Genomic DNA, 17,768 nt, shown 5'->3' on the forward strand with positions numbered 1-17,768 from the left:
ACTATACTAATAATATCACGACAGCAATAGCATCACCATATTTTTTCATGATAACTGTCATTCAAAGATATAAATAATATCATCATACCAGTGTTGTTTTCGTCACCGATGACGATAAAGAAAATATTTCGTCAACGAACAGTTTTTTCATGACGGTGATGTCACGATGACGCACTGAAAACGTGTCTTGGGAGACTAAAGCATAACGAGATGGATGCCAGTTCTCGTCTGACGACATGAGAACGAGATGAGAATTAGTCATAGTTTCCGTCATAAACTCACAATGTGTGATATTTTCTTATTGTATGTGTAGTTAAAACTCATTTAGCAGTGTTTGGTTGTGTCACTCATGTGACGTCCTGCACCCCCCCCCCCCCCCCCCCCCCCCCACGCTTACTGAATAAGCCTGTGCCCATTCCAGGCTCATCTTGTGAAACGTATGTGTCAGGTGCTGCTTGGTAAGTTTTGGTTTCTTATTTTGGCTGGATATACCCTGTTGCTTTAGCCTTTAAAGGTCTGTGTTGAGTGGTCATCACACACTAAACTAACTTATAGCGTTAGCATAGCTTTTGTGTTAGCATTTATCGCGGTGACTCGGTGTCTTTTCCTTTTCCTGCTGTGTGTGTATAATCATCATGAAAATGGTGATGTCCTTGTAGACTCTACAGTTATTTGCTCGTCTGTCATGTTCATTCGAAATTGTTGGAAACCTTTTATTTATTTATTAATTCATGGACTAAAACGTTTGAAGTTTATAGACAAAAAGATTTTGAGAATTGTCGCCTAAACCAGACAAAGACGAACACATTTTGAAATGACTAAATATGACTAAGACTAATAAGTATTTTCGTCCAAAAGGCTAGGTTCATACCGCAAGTCTTAACGCACGAATCCGATTTTTTCGTGTTTTTCCAACTCCAGTGAGGCTTTAACTTAAAGGTCTGAACGGGAAAAGTCTCATAAAAGTGGACCATTTCAAATCCGATCTAGGTCACTTTCATATGTTTAAATGTTTAAAATGCAATCCGGGCCATACTTTTCCAGAATGTGGCTGCGGTCTGAACTGTCAAATCCCCCAAATCGGAATATATGCAGTAGTGCTGCAACGATTAATCGATTAACTCGAGTATTCGATTACAAAAAAATATTCGAATTAAATTTTGTTGCTTCGAGTATTCTTTTACTTAAAGTGGCATTGTAATGGTTTATTTTTAAAGTGTTTGCATTTAGTTTTATTGATTAGGGTGAATACTCTGCCCTCTGGTCAGCCTCTTTTCACATGGCTGAATCCAACTGCTCCCTGTTAAGACCAAAATAAGCTAAGTTTTGTTTGACCTTATGCTTTTTAATGCATTCATAATTTAGTTTATAGGTATATTTAGCCAATTTTTGTGGGAATATGTGTCTGAACCATTTCTTAAGAGCACTGTAAATACATTTTTAGCATTTTATAGCATTTAAGCAAGCGGACTTTTTCAATGTAAGTTAGCCAGTTGTTATTTTGTTGTACATAGATCCTCATTTAAAAAAAAAAAAAAAACATTTGTGGCTCAGCTAAGGTATTTTAATTTTTCATGTTTCTTATCCGATTACTCGATTATTCGAACTAACTAATCCATCGATTATCGACTACTAAAATATTCGATAGGTGCAGCCCTAATATGCAGCAATTGTGTCAGCAAAGAGCGAGAGAGACAGGGCGCTACGGTAGCGGTGCAGCTGTGCATTAGCGCCTAGCTTGAACGCGGCTTTTGGAGAAGAGGCGGGCTTGACAACAGTCATAAAAAAAAAATAAATAAAATGGGTTGAGGATAAGCCTGAGAATGCTCAGTTTTCTCTCTGTTCCAAATAAGCAATATTTCAAGATTGCCTACACGGCCGGGAGTTGGGGCAAACTCTCCGTATGCGTGTCATGTGTAGTCATTTGTTTTGATGCTCCTGAGCATGTGGGTCAGCTTGTTTAGCGCATCTCGGACTGCGATTTAGTGCCCACGCGTGATACTTGAACAGGCTCAATGGTCAAAGGCAGTCTGAACGGCCACGCCAAAAAAAACCCGAAAGGACAAAAAAAACGGAATTGTGCATTAAGACCTGCGGTATGAACCTAGCCAAAAACTAAGACTAAGACGAAAATTTAACTGGCTGCCAAAAAGAACACTGCATTAAACATCACCTTTCTGACAATACTTAAGTATCACAGTATGATATTTTGCCGAATTTATTCATACATCGCAAAATCTTATATTCCCAATGATACCATAAAAATTATACAGTACGCAATAACAGTCATATATCGGTGCAGTATTTGAGTGTCCTCACTTCCCAAATGCTTATTGAGTGTGGCTCAAAGAAATGTTCTTGTAACACGCTGTACACATGCGCCTGCCTCAGCTTATTTGGAATGTGTTGCAGGCATCAAATTCAAAATGACTTATTATTTACAAAAAAATAAATAAAATTGATCAGTTGAACATTAACTGTCTTGTCTTTGGGGTGCATTAATTTGAGCATATGTTGAACAGGTATGTCAATCAGAACTGGGACTCGCAATATGACGATATTTTGACGACTAAACAAAAACCTGCGTAATGTACAGTATTTTTAAAGAAAGATACCTATTATTCAATATAATATGATAACTTACCGTTTAGACGTACATGATATTTGATATTGAAATATTTTATTAGTATTTGTGTACTTAATTATGTCATTCCTCTGATATGGATATACCTTAGTGATTATCTTCTTATTGGAATATCATATCACTTGCTCCGCGATCCCCACCATTAATAAATCCCATCTTTATAATTCTTCCTACATTTGCATAGTTCAAATTGGGTTCAAATGTTGTGATGGAATCACACATTCACACAGATACAAACACCATACAAAATGGCTGCCTCAGTCTGTCAATGCGAGGACTTCAACCAATCTCTCCCCTTACTACAAAAAAAAAAGATAGCTACTTCTTTTGTTCCTATTTACATATGTATACATCTTTTTAAATATAGATAGAAATATTTTAAGACGAGAGGGTTACAGTAAGAAAGAGCACCATGAGGAGATGGCATTAGGACCACGGGTGAGCCAGGGCCAGGTCATCGGCTTAAAGTCCACATCTTTGGCCGTGACATGCACGAACGCACTGCAAGGCAAGAAGTCTTCATATTAATACAAAATATTATTTGACATATATTTCCTGATAGAAATGTACTATATGAGGTGACAAACCTCAGCTGGCCCGTCTGCCACTGTCGCCATAAGCTGCCTCAAACTCCAGATCCTGAAGCTCCATTGGCTCCACCGTGCTCCCTCTGTGTCCTGTGTGGGATTCCGCGGGCACATGGGGGTCCTGGAAAGAGGGCTGGGGCTCCTCCTGGCAGTGACCGTCCGTGGCGGCGTATCCCGGGTAAGATGAACCGGGGGGATGGACGGCAACTGTGACAGAGGCCGACGCTGTCACCGTGGTGATGGGCTGACCGTAAGGGTTAGTGTGATGCGGGGGAGCGCGCCCCCGGCGGCCCAAGTGTTCTCTGTGGCCGTGGGTGCCAAAGGGGGCGCCGGCCTGGCTGGAGGTTTCGAAAGCGTCTGTGCGCGGGCGGCCGGGGGGCGGGGCCTGCCGATGGTGCTGATCCTTAGGGTCCCTGTTATGTGACTGTGCACCGGGCCCGGTTCCAGCATTACAACCCTGAGTCTGTGCAACAATACAAAATCACATTAATTTGTATGTTATTTTTACTAATAATAACTACACTATGTAATTACTATGGAGGACAGGCTGATGAGCATTTGGCTAAATTTACTTCAATAGATATTGGGGAAATTACATATTAATTAAACAATTAAAATTAGAATAAACAATTTACAGTTTTCAAAAATTCTTTTGGGATTAAAAAAAAAAAAAAACAATAACAACTTCCTCGAGTTATTCTTAACAGTTGATTTAGTTCCCCATTCATTTTAATCATTCATTTTTTCTCCAAAAAAACAAATCTTATTCAAAAGTCTTTGTTTTACTACAATTTTGTTTGGTTGTATTTTTTCTTATTTGAAAATTTCCTTTTATGTGGGAGAAAATACACAATGGGAAATACTTCGCACATTAAGTTCAATTTTAATCTTAATTTATTCAGTTGTTTTTGTCTTTTGTTGTGTTGTATTTATTGTATCGTTATTATTTTAGAAAATTACAAAACATGAAATACCTGTAAATTAAGTACTATTTTCTTTGTGTATTTATTTATATTTTTGTTGTGTTTTTCTGTCATTTTTTTCACCTCAATGACAGGATAAGTTTGGCTTGAAGTTTGTGAATGCATTATAGAATCTTGTATATTTTTTTTCAATATCAAAACATACACAGAAAAACTGTACTGTACTGTGAAAACCTTTTTCACAAGATTCTCAATCCTTCTGTAAAATTATTGTTTACTTGACCTTGACTATTTATTCATATATTTTTAATGGTAAAATACGAATATTTTTCGACTGAATGTTTTAAAACAAGTTATTTTAAGAACAAAGTTAACAAAATGAAAATTACAATGATAATTCCAAGAAACTTTAGGCTTACCGAGGATACATTAGAGGGCGGGGGATCGGGCTGCCTGGTTGAGCGCCGGTGCCCTGATCCCACCCTCCTTTCCTCTTCCGGCCTGTTTACCCTGCCCCTACTGGTGTGGAAATGGTACTGCTGATGTTCTTCAGCTCCAGCTTGCCCCCCATGCGGGGGCAAATTGTCGCTCGGCAGTTCCTGGCTGACACCCGAAGCGCTGCTGTTGAAGCTGTACTCGGAGTCCGACGAATCTGAGGCTGCGCCCGAGGTGGCCGAGGCGGTGGGGCGGGGACGGACTGAGAAGCGGACCACGTGGGATGGAGAATCTGGGGTGGGTAACCTGCTGCGACCATCCACTGGTGACACCTGACATGCAAGAAGTGAATCAAATGCATTATTTTGGGCCGATTTTAATTCATCGGTCACTCCTGTTTATTTATTTATTCATTTATTTTTTTTAAGTTTACCTCAGGATAGGGCCCAAAGTAGGATAGCAACACAGGAAGAAGGACCAGTCCATTCAGAACTCCCAGAACTGTTAGGATGGCCAATACTGCAAAGAAATACCTGCAAGCACAATTCAAAGATTGTAGTCGAGCTTCAAAAGGATAAAATAATTCTCAATAATAAAATAACATGGCAGATAAAATAGTCCAAAAAAAGATTTTTGCTTAAACATTTACAGTCCAAATATTTTCCCCAAAGCACAATATTTTTACTTTGTATCAGATTATCTTGAAAATATGCAATTCTTTTCTTAAAAATATGCAACTCAATTGAAAACCTTTAGAAAATACTAGAAAAATTTTAAAAAAGATATTTTGAAGATTTTCAGGTTCTGCTGTATAAGACGCATGCAAACATGTTAGTGCCGTTATGCAACATGCAGTTTTTTTGTCTTCTTTTTTTTTTTTTTTTTTTAAATATGAACGGAAAAATAACAACAGATACAAACCGCACGCCCCCCAATAACATTTGGACAAGCTCAACCACAACAACTAACCATGCCGAAGCACACACACATACATTTAACCCCCTCCTACACATCCAGGCATGCACTTTGTGTATTTGAAGCAAAACAGTACCTGATGCGTTTTTAAGTCCGGCTAAAAGAGGGTTAGTCTTAAAGATGCCAGAAAGAGAAAAGAAAGAGGAAGCATAATTAGCCAGTGCTGATTAATGCAAAAAATGAGTCGCCTGTGAGGGGTTCTGGGGTGATTGAGAATAGGGGTGCTCTCTTTTGGGTGTGTGTGTGGTGTATAAGCAAAACATGGAGAAAACAAAGCAAAGAGGAATGTGAAAGGAGGAGGCGCCGTGTAAAAGAGGGGCGACGAGGGGGCCCTCCCTCTCAAGAGAGTGAATAGAGTGAAGGGTATATTAGAAGCTCGAACAATTTAGCGGGCAAGGAAGGAGATGACCCCCCCCCACCTCCTCCACTGCCGTGGCCCCCTGTCTTTTATTTCGTTCACTCACTTTCCTCTTCCTTCTTTCTGGACCAAGCCCCTGTGAAATTCCCGGGCAAATTACAATCCCCCCAGTCTAATTAAATCTCCAATGTACCAGGTAAGATACGCCCCTTGTACCCTGTCACTCTACCATCATTAGCTGGAGGTCTCCATCAGGGGCATACATGGACCAGGAACCACACATATGTAATCTAAATAGAGTGGTGCATTGAGATACAGGTTAAATTTTCCTCTAACGTCAAAGGAAGGGATGTCAAACTTTTCGTCGGCCACATCTGAGTAGGGTTTCCTTTGGAGGGCCATTACGTCAAACAACGTGTATAAATTTTTCAATGGCAGTGAAACTAGGGTAGTCACGATTAAAGGACTAATCGTCAACTAATTGTTTATCAAGTGAATTGTTGAGAGACATTGTTAATCTCAAAATTGTGAAAAACCTCTTTTTTGAGCCTCTTAGTAGCAAATACTTTCATATATTTTGGCTTATTTCAATTTGTTTATTCTCTAAATTTATTTCCATTTCCTAATGGGAACACTGTAGAATTTTGCTATGCCAAGAGTGAACGGACTCACGATCAATGTTGTTGTTTTGAAGTAACATACTGACCATCAGACATTTCATTATTGTAGTATACAGAATGTGGATATATGTATATTTTGTATGCAAGCATATACTATGCTTTTGAGTAGATGAGTAGTTCTAAGTTTATATACATGTAATCTATATACAGTGCCTTGCAAAAGTATTCGGCCCCCTTGAACCTTGCAACCTTTCGCCACATTTCAGGCTTCAAACATGAAGATATAAAATTTGAATTTTTTGTCAAGAATCAACAACAAGTGGGACACAATCGTGAAGTGGAACAACATTTATTGGATAATTTAAACTTTTTTAACAAATAAAAAACTGAAAAGTGGGGCGTGCAATATTATTCGGCCCCTTTACTTTCAATGCAGCAAACTCACTCCAGAAGTTCAGTGAGGATCTCTGAATGATCCAATGTTGTCCTAAATGACAGATGATGATAAATAGAATCCACCTGTGTGTAATCAAGTCTTCGTATGGAAGGACGGCCGGGTCTTGGTAGATTTGCAGTGGTCTGATGCTCCTTCCATTTCAATATGATGGCTTGCACAGTGCTCCTTGAGATGTTTAAAGCTTGGGAAATCTTTTTGTATCCAAATCCGGCTTTAAACTTCTCCACAACAGTATCTCGGACCTGCCTGGTGTGTTCCTTGGTTTTCATAATGCTCTCTGCACTTCAAACAGAACCCTGAGACTATCACAGAGCAGGTGCATTTATACGGAGACTTGATTACACACAGGTGGATTCTATTTATCATCATCGGTCATTTAGGACAACATTGGATCATTCAGAGATCCTCACTGAACTTCTGGAGTGAGTTTGCTGCACTGAAAGTAAAGGGGCCGAATAATATTGCACGCCCCACTTTTCAGTTTTTTATTTGTTAAAAAAGTTTAAATTATCCAATAAATGTTGTTCCACTTCACGATTGTGTCCCACTTGTTGTTGATTTTTGACAAAAAATTAAAATTTTATATCTTTATGTTTGAAGCCTGAAATGTGGCGAAAGGTTGCAAGATTCAAGGGGGCCGAATACTTTTGCAAGGCACTGTATACACAATATATACTTATATACACATACAGTGGTATGAAAAAGTATCTGAACCTTTTGGAATTTCTCACAATTCTGCATAAAATTACCATCAAATGTGATCTGATCTTTGTCAAAATCGCACAGATGAAAAAACAGTGTCTGCTTTAACTAAAACCACCCAAACATTTATAGGTTTTCATATTTTAATGAGGATATTATGCAAACAGTGACAGAAGGGGGAAAAATAAGTAAGTGAACCATCACATTTAATATTTTGCGGCTCCCCTTTGGCAGCAATAACTTTAACCAGACACTACCTGTAGCTGCAGATCAGTCTGGGACATTGTTCAGTACTAATCTTTGCCCATACCTCTCTACAAAACTGCTATAGTTCAGTCAGATTCCTGGGATGTCTGGCATGAATCGCTGTCTTTAGGTCATGCTACAGCATCTCAATGGGGTTCAAGTCTGGACTTTGACTTGGCCACTCAAGAACGTGTATTTTGCTCTTCTGAAACCATTCTGAGGTTGATTTACTTCTGTGTTTTGGATCACTGTCTTGTTGCAGGATCCATTCTCTTTTTAGCTTTAACTATCTGACGGAAGGCCTTTAGACAGTGTTTTGTATCCTTTCTCAGCTTTATACATATCAACAATCCTTGATTGCAGGTCTTCAGACAGCTCTTTTGACCGACTCATGATGCACATCAGACAATGCCTCTCATCAAGACAAATCTTACCAGATGTGTGTTTTATAGTGGGCAGGAAAGCTTTAAACCACTCGTCAATGATTGGGCACACACCTGACTTAAATTGTTTGGTAAAAATTGGTTTCAGTGGCTCTTTAAGGCAGAGGGTTCACTTACTTATTTCCCCCCCTTCTGTCATATTGTGCATGCCATCCTCATTAAAAGATGAAAACCTATAAATATTTGACTGGTTTTAGTTAAAGCAGACAGTTTTTTCATCTGTGTGATTTTGACAAAGATCAGATCACATTTAATATTGATTTGATGCAGAAATGTGAGAAATTCCAAAAGGTTCAGATACTTTTTCATACCACTGTATAATCTCTAAACCAGCATTGTTTTTGGCAGCCCGTTTAATTTTTGTCTTAGTGTTAGTCTTTTGGACGAAAATACTTATTAGACTTAGACTTAGTCATATTTTTGGCATTTCAAAATGTGTTTGTCTTTGTTTAGTTTTAGTCGACGAAATCTCATACAAATTTCGTCTTTTTAGTCCAAAAACAAAGGTTTCCAACAATTTCAAATGAACGTTGACAGACGAGCACATATTGTAGCGTCTACAAGGACAACACCAACTTCGTGATGGTAATACATACTCAACAGCAAAAGCAGTACATGATCTTCAATTATTAAACCGACCTAGAAGCCACGAACTGCATGTAAAGAAAAAACGTTGTCCGAGCAATTAAGGGATGCTCGCCATGCTAAACTTGATGCTAATGCTAACACAAATGCTTTGCTCACGCGACGATTTAGTGTGATGATCACTCAGCACAGATCTTGAAAGGCTAAAGCAACATTACATATTCTCTCTTGCCAACACAAGAAAACAAATCCTACCATGTGTTTCCAAACAAGCAAGATGGAACGCAGCACATCTCACATGAGTGACACGACCCAAACACTGCTACGATAAAAGCAGACGCACTACATGTACAATATGAAAATATCACGTATTCTGAAAATATAACAGAAACTATGTCGCATTTTATCTCGTTCTTGTCTCGTCAGAAGAAAATGGCGTTCGTTTCGTTATGTTCTAGTCTCATATGCCACGGTTTTAGCTCGTGATATACTTTCGCAGGCTACACAAAATGATGTGGCAGGGCTGATTTGGTCCCCCCTTCTACTGTGCAAACCAGTTTCTGCTTCCGTTAGGTAGAGGACAAGCTGTGCTAAGTCCGGCGGACCTACGACAGTTTGAAAGACACATGAAGAAGCCTGCATAATGTTGCGAAAGAGTCAGCGGTGTACACGCCTTTTAGTGACAAACACCACCCTCTTTCGAAAGCGCATGCTTGCGCCTGTCCACGAAATTACTAACACCTGGTTTAATTCTCTTTTATGTTTAGCTTGACTGTAAACTTTACACAGCTTGAAGCCCCCCCAAAGATCTGTTGACTATGTGCCAAACTACTGCTTGTGAAGTAAGATGAGTTCACTGCCGCCATACAGCGCTAGTATTTGAATTTATTGCTTGCATACCACCCCTCCAAAAAAGCCAAATAATGACTCATATCTTGAAAAACATTTAAATGGGGTAACTCTCATCTCAAGGAACTCTTGTATGTGAGATAAAATGTTGTGTAGGCCATCCATTTAATACATTTCTTTGATGATTTGTGATGGATTCTCAGAGGAGTTGTTACCAAGTGTACTGCCTACCACTAATACAGTGCTTCTCAGTTATTTTCTGTTAACCCCCACCCCCAGGAAGATGTAAAGGTTTTGCACCCCCCCAACTCCCTCCCGCCACTGTAAATAATATCATTTGTTTGTATTGTTTGTAAAATTTTTATTGTTATAAGTACACCTCTGCATAACATTTTCCTTTTTAATATTAAAGAAAAAATATATAGATCATCTTAAAATAATCATATGATTAAATAATAATCATATAATTAAATGAAGTATAACTTTATTAACATTGTTTTGTTTGGAACAGAAAAGATTTAAAGCGCATTAATTTGCCTGAATTTTTGAAAAAGTCACATCTAAACTGTAAAATTACACTCAAGGTACATTTTTTGACCATTTGATACCTAAAAATAAAATGTAATAAAATCAATAAATTCAAATTGATTGGCAATATTAACTCATGAGGACATTATGCCAAACAATTTGACCGAAAAACAAAAATTGATAGAACTAAAATGACAGTGTCATTTGAAGAGGAACAGTTTTTAATTTTTGCTGCAGGCAATATCAGCTTCTTTGCTATGGTGTTGGGTTATTTTGCACTGAGCAACTTGGTATACCAGTACTGGCTGGTTTACTGATGTAACACTGACAAAGCGGGACGATTGTTGATAATATTTGGCACGTTTCCGCTGAAAAAAAATCAAGCGGCATATTACGTAACGTGACTGGGGTCGGATGTCTTTAAGTGACGTCTTAATTGATTTAGCTTCCTGCAAACATTTTTTAGACACAGTAAACAGACTGGTCTTTCCTCATCTCCCACTGCATTACAGTTTTTCTCAATTGCTTTGATAAGATTCTAAGATCAGAAGTGAAATTCTCAAAAATACCTGTTCAATCCTCATCACATCGTATCACTAGTGCACATCAAAAAAGAAGTTTCTCATTTCTTTGAGCAAGTTGCAGATATTTTTTGTGCATCCATGAAAATGATTTTGTACAATTCTCTGCTGTTTCCTACATTATCAGTCACATCTCTCATGATGGTCAAAATGCATGATCATAGGTCTGTATTGAATAATCTTACCACCCACAACATTACTTCATTGCATATGTCTTTACATGCAAAATGCATGAACAAGTTGTCAGAATTTGTCAACATGTGTGTGCTTATTTCCAAGCATTTTCATTACTTATTTTACGTAACTTATTTTAACCTGCCAAAATTTGTGATAGTTAGGGAAAATGTGGGTTTCCAACACTCCAACATAATCAGGGAATGGTTTGCAACCAACAACAGAATGGTAATGGAATTCCTCCAACCATACTCCCCATTCCTCAATCCCATAGACGAACTTTTCTCCACATGGAGATTGCAAGTGTATGATCGCCAGCTTCACACTCAATGACTCTTCTGTATGCCATGAGTGTAGCATGCGGTGACATCACAGCATATGCCTGCCGAGGCTGGATAAGGTATTCAGAAAGATTTTCAAGAAGCTCTTTCCACGCTGTATAGCAAGAGAGGACATCAATTGTGACGTGGATGAAAATTTGTGGCCCAACGGCGAGGAATGTGAAGATGTGTAGAAAGAATGTGGAAAAAATCGATTGTCTTGTGTTCACATTTCTAATTTTGCTTTTGTTTTTTTTCTTTGCGCTGTTTTTTTGCTTTCTGTATCGCAGTGACATGGTCTGTCAAGAAATTGTAAATATAGTAAAAGTGTAAACTGAATCTTGTCCATTCTCTTGCAATCAATCTCCCACACACAAAAGTGTAACTTACGTACCTACATACAGTACACAATCTTAAGCATCAGAGCCTTCCACCAGAGAATTTGTTCAATTGAGAGCATGTTTAAGCAATTTCACTGTCTTGTCTGTACACAATGAAACAAGGACTTGTCATTCTGACAGCACTGACATGTTCATTGACACAGAAATTTAATTTTGAGCGATAAAGTATTTTGCACAAAATACTGTTTTTTTGCAGGTAATCAATGTTGTTTTGAGAATTTCAATTCTGATCTGAGGAATGTACCAAAGCAATTGAAAAAAACTATAAAAGTCAAAGCCAACAGCCAAACGATACATACGCTTTGTCATATTTCCTTGTCTTAGCGCTTCATATCTCCAGTGGTCTTTGCTGTGTACTCTTGTTTGGTTAAAAAATACTGCACACACTATGAAAATGAGAGTGCTACTGCCATCCACTGAGTGGATGTGCAATTACACTTTATTTTAATACAGCAAAAAAGTATGTTGTCCTGAGGTCACATGCGCCACACCCTTCATCACTCTACGCCCCCCTGGAGGGGGTGCGCCCCACTATTTGAGAAGTAAAAAAGCTGACTTTCCAAAAAATAGTTGGTCATTGTTTCCAAAGAAATGTGGAAGATTATAACGGTACATCAAACTACAATTATGATTGTGGTCCACACCATGTGTGGTAAAGGCTATATCACTTATAGCACGCAGACACACATAGGCACTTGCGTCCCTGTGCAGCTCACATACTGGGGCCCAGTGCTCCCGCCAATCTGTTTGGAGTAAAAACATTCACATGGCTGACAGGAGAAAGTCAGAGAGCCACTCAAAGCAAGCAAATACGAGCGGGGCCCTGGTGTTGGGGAACCATCTCGGGGCGCTGCTGTGTTTGCCCGCAAAACAGGAGAACCTTCCAAAAAAAGGTCCAGAAAGCAGAACACAGCACTGGAAGCGAGGAGAAAAATGAGCGCCTGCTCTGTGTGTGTGTCCTGGCTAGCAGGCACACTATCGTTGACCCTCATGATTACAAGGTCAGAGAGCAGGTTGGGGGAGAAGGCCGGCATGGGTGTGTGTGCACATGACTAAAGTTTACATGTTTGGAAGTCACATGGACCTTTTCTTAAAGGAGCCGGCTGCCCAAATTACACGGCCAGACGATGTTGCGGCTTCACGCGACCATACTCCAATGTTAAATCACTCACTGAGCTCACTGGAAACTTCTCATAATGCTCCCTGGCCGTGTGAACATATAGAATGGTGCCTCATCTTCGGCGTCAGTGAAGCTGCAGCCGTTGCAGACTCTGCTCTTAAGGACACACACGCACACACACAAAACCACCAACAGAGCCCCCACAGTTTGTCTGCTTTAATTTCCACTTCTCCATGCTTTCCACAGCTGCGTTCTTAGCCCCCCACCCAATGCCCTCCCCCTGCACAACTTATGCTTATAAATGTCTACCCAAGGCCATTAAAACTAGATTTCAAAAGCCAGAACACTTTTCTGCTCTTCCAACAAACCCCCCACTATCGGGCTTTTCATATTGCATACCCCCTTTGACTCCCTTCATCCTTCCTTCACAATACCTTTACCTTCTTCATCCATTCCCTGAGTTCCACAGGGACATAGTAGGTAGGAGACACACAAATGCCTTGTTACTGCAGTACAAAGCAATTTAGCACTGTTAACATTAATGATCAGAGTGGTATAGAACATTCTGGATGGAGGAGGCTGGCAAGTATTTTCCTATCATCAAAGTGCCCTTTTTTGGCTTTTCACCTGTCCACCAGGTAATTATAGACCACTTCATACTTCCCGCTGCTGATGAGCTTTATTGCAACAATGATTTTAATTTGGCACCTGCTGCCAACAAAGCCAAAACTACCGAATAATCTGTTTAATTGCCACAGAGTTACTGTACTCGATTGGCCAGCAAGCTCATCTGACTTAAACACCACTGAAAATTTAAGAGATGGGGTCAAGAGGAAGATGAAGGGCCACAAACTCTGTAAAAACGATGAGTGGAAGGCCAATATCAAGGCCAATTGGGCTGCAATAAGACTGAACTGTGCCAAAGGCTCATCACCTCCATGCCATGCCGCCTTTATGCTTTAATTAATGCAACAAAGTAGTAAAGCCCAACAAAGTACTGAAGTAAGGTCATATTTCTTTAATACACTTTGCAGAAGGCCACTATTTCTCTTCTTATTCATATTCAAATTTTGTCAAAGCCGCGTTTTTTGTTCTTCTCTTCCATACTCATCAACATTTAAACAAATAAAAGCATGAACAACTGGACTGTCTGCAGTGAACTGATATAATACATGTCACTTTTTTAAACAAATTATCAAAATAAATGGATTTTTCGTCAATATTATTTTTTTAATCACATACTGTACTTGTAACTATAATACACATACCGAAGATCTATCACGACTAGGGGTGTAACAGTACACAAAAATCTCGGTTCCGTACGTACCTCGGTTTTGAGATCACGGTTCGGCTCATTTTCAGTACAGTAAGAAAACAAAATGCAAAATATAAATGTGCTAGTTGTTTATTAACCACTTTTGTGCTTTCAACAATAGGAACATTAGCCTATACAATGCTAGAATTCTGCTCAAAAAGTAGCGGGTATTTAAAGATAATCCAACAACAATTTGCCTTTCAGACCCACGTATTGGTCAGCTTTCTTTCTGAAAGAAAGAAGAAAAAAAGTCCTGTGCTAACGCGAAAGCAATCCCAATGACAAAGATTTTAACATGTATTTTACAAATGAAATGCCTCAATGAAACATTTTTTTTTCTTATGAACGGTTTTCAAAATCTTTATTGGTGGATTTTCTCAAGTTAAAGCGCCACACAGAAATTAATAAATTTTAATTGTGTAAGCAGGATGTGTGTATTATTGTTATTATTTAATTACAGGTGTTTTAGCTAATTATGATTTATTTTATTTAAATGGGCTATTATTTATTTTATTATGTGTTTATATTTTACAAATGTGATGTAGTATTCATTTATATTGTATATTTTATGTTGTATAACTTTAGTTCCTATGTGAACATTAGTTCCTACTTGTTTTGTTGTGGTAGGAGGGTTTTGTATTGAACACAGGGCCGTGTTGGTTATTTTTATAGCAGAGAAGACAGCAGTAAATCAACAAAGACAAGTCAACTGTGCCCCGAGCTACCACTCAAGAGATCTGATGGACTCAAAAAGTAGGTTACGATTGCATATTAGTTTGAAAATCAACCGGATTCACCGTATTTTTACACGAGTGACTTCCGGCCCGGTCCTAACTACCGGTAGTAGTATTGACGCAGGAGGGCCGCGTCTCGCGTCAAATAATAAACGCTGCTGTTATTTTCGCGTGCGTCGCGTTGAGCCGCTTCTGGGACGCATCTAACACACGGCCGCACTGCGACTGGTGTGCATTGGCTGATTGACTCTAACGCCCGCGATTCACTGCGTTCTCGCGGCGGCCACGTTGTCGCGCCGTTGACGTTTCTGGGTTATACTGTCCTACCATGTTGGTCCTCATTATAGTAGAGAAGATGAAGTAAGAAACTGTAAGCCGATCGACTCACAGCCTCGAAAAGTAAGGGTTATATTACGTCAGAAACTCGTTCAGTACGCGTCCGTTCCGAACCGAGCACCACGTACCAAAATAGTTCAATACGATTACATGTACCGTTACACCCTTAATCACGACTTATCACAAGGCATAAAGAATACAGTTACTGTAGTATCTTTAGGTATGCTTATGCCCAGTCTCTATCTATACTACCAGTGATCAAACAAGGGTCTATACATCATCTAAGTGCCCATCCATCTCCAGGGTCAATTTCCCACATCCGACACTATTGTACACATAGCTCTGAGAAGTTGTACTTTTTACCCAGATGCTAACAACATCAACAACAAAGGAGTTCTTCAAACTATACTTCTAAAGGCTGAGTTATGCTTTGGGCAGACCTACGCCGCCAAGGCAGACCCAATTTACGACCCTTCGCCGTAGCCTGACGTGCTCTCCACAATTTTCTGACTTCGCGTCAAGTCAACGTATGGAGGCGTGACACAAATGGACTATGATTGGTCCGCTCAGACTGTTGTTTCCCGTTCAGCGTGAAATCACCGCCATTTTTAAACATAGTTGTGCTACACGCTAAAATGGACCAAGCCGACGAGAGTATCATCGAAGAGGTCCGCAAGTATGACAACCTCTACAATGTCTTGTCAAGACATTATAAGGATTGCCAAATGGCAAACAAAAAACTTCCGTGGAAAAAATATTAGAAAACCTTACAAACACAACGCCACATCCCTCTAGTGGTTTGGTGATGAATTACAGAACAATGCGTTCCCTTGCCGCAGAACTATCGAATGCTCATTGACGCTGTCGTCGTTACGCCGTCACTGCAATGCAGAAGCATGACTCAGACTTAACAGAGCATGCTCTGCATACTCTTTTTTTGATGCCGCATCTGACAGCATATGTCACAGAACTTTGTGAATTAGTTCTCTCAATTAAGATTTTAACCAGTGTCTCTTCTGACAGAATGACTTAGTCGCAAACACTGACACAAGCCAGATAAAGGTCCTAAAGTTGTGAAGAAGGTGTTGTTTTAACATGTTTTAAAAGACAAGGGATAAAGACAGCGCAGTTGAGGAGACCCCAACAATAGGCTTAAAAAAGGTGTTCTTCGGGTAGCTGGAAGAAGAAAACGGATTAGAGGGGGAAGAGGAGGGTAGAGAGCCCTCATGCATGACCAGCGTCTCAGGTAGATTCCAGGCCGACATGCAGGTTGAGGCATGGTCTTTGTGGTTTGCCGACACTCAGACCCCGACAGAGCGCTCCATATAAGCGCAATTCTGTCATCTTAAAGCACAATTAGCATCCCGTATCCCTAAGTGTATTCACCTGACGATGAAGTCAAACTCCGAGCCCGCGAGCATCAAAACGCCCAACAACGTGGAGAAGGCGCCGTCGAGTACCGGTGCAAACATGTGTTCCAGAGCCAGCACTGCCCGCTTGTGACGATCCCCTATGGCTGTCAGGAAGGCCTTCAGCACACATAAAAACACATACTTTAGCTAAACCTTGAGCACCCACCTGGTTGGAGCAAATACTGTAGCCATGCAACATATAGAACTGATATGCATACCAGGGCTACATGGACGGTAAACTCCACTCCAATGCCTACTGAGGCGATGAGGATGACCACTGGGACGGCGCTCAGCTTGATTCCCATCAGCCCCATGAAGCCAAACAGCTCCACTGTCATGAGAGACAGCACCAATACCTGCAGTACATGGAAGCAGCAAGCAGGCTGGTTAATACATGCATTCTAAGCAATTCCCTTACACGTACAGCGCATGTGCTGTATGTAGAGTTCTGTGATCTAATGTGTTATATGGATGTTGCCAGACATATTTCACTGGGGCACGTGCCACAGTATTGGTCCACGGTGCCCAAGTATAAATTTCACCAGTTAAAAAAAAAAACCCAAAACACTTTGGAGTTTTAAATCTACAGAATGTGCCTATTTAATATGGTCATATTACTCTATTCTCTCCATAAACACAATCAGCAAATCGCTCCTTAATATGGTAATTTATGCACGTAACTTCGGCTGTGATAAGCATATGAGTTGATACTTTAGCGAAGCACCTTGGGGAAGTATGCTGTGTTCATGTATGTCGGGAGATCTGAGTTCCCAAGTTGGAAAATCGTTCTGATGTGTTGTAAAGTTGTAATGTGGGATAAAAACATGGTTGCTACAAATAAGAGTAACCTTTTTTAACGCTCCAACGATACATCACAAGTTGAGTTACTGTTAGGTGCTTTATATAGACACCATGTAATAGAGAATAATTTTTTTCAAACACTCCAACAACACGTGAATGCAGCCTCAATATTACAGTGCTTGTGCCAATCATACAGTCGATTGTGCAAATGACATCTTCCCA

The 17,768-nt window shown here is 39.8% G+C and overlaps 1 protein-coding gene across 3 annotated transcripts in view; it reads right to left on the bottom strand.

Annotated features, from left to right (window-relative positions):
- Nucleotides 1-404: 404 nt before the first annotated feature.
- The window catches only part of ptch1 (patched 1), a 130,862-nt gene continuing 113,498 nt past the window's right edge, over nucleotides 405-17,768 (bottom strand). The window contains exons 19-24 of one of the 3 annotated variants that reach the window (XM_057831160.1): nucleotides 16,964-17,101; nucleotides 16,720-16,862; nucleotides 5,023-5,122; nucleotides 4,574-4,921; nucleotides 3,232-3,694; nucleotides 405-3,145 (exon numbers count right to left, since the gene is read on the bottom strand). In XM_057831160.1, the coding sequence (XP_057687143.1) occupies nucleotides 3,233-3,694; nucleotides 4,574-4,921; nucleotides 5,023-5,122; nucleotides 16,720-16,862; nucleotides 16,964-17,101 (1,191 nt within the window). In that variant the 3' untranslated portion in view covers nucleotides 405-3,145; nucleotide 3,232. Of the gene's footprint in view, nucleotides 3,146-3,231; nucleotides 3,695-4,573; nucleotides 4,922-5,022; nucleotides 5,123-5,384; nucleotides 5,678-16,719; nucleotides 16,863-16,963; nucleotides 17,102-17,768 lie in introns of those variants that run through there. The other 2 variants (XR_009062681.1, XM_057831161.1) reach the window with 2 other exon arrangements.

Source organism: Corythoichthys intestinalis, chromosome 3 (assembly GCF_030265065.1).
Source record: "Corythoichthys intestinalis isolate RoL2023-P3 chromosome 3, ASM3026506v1, whole genome shotgun sequence".
NCBI classification, from domain to species: Eukaryota; Metazoa; Chordata; class Actinopteri; order Syngnathiformes; family Syngnathidae; genus Corythoichthys; species Corythoichthys intestinalis.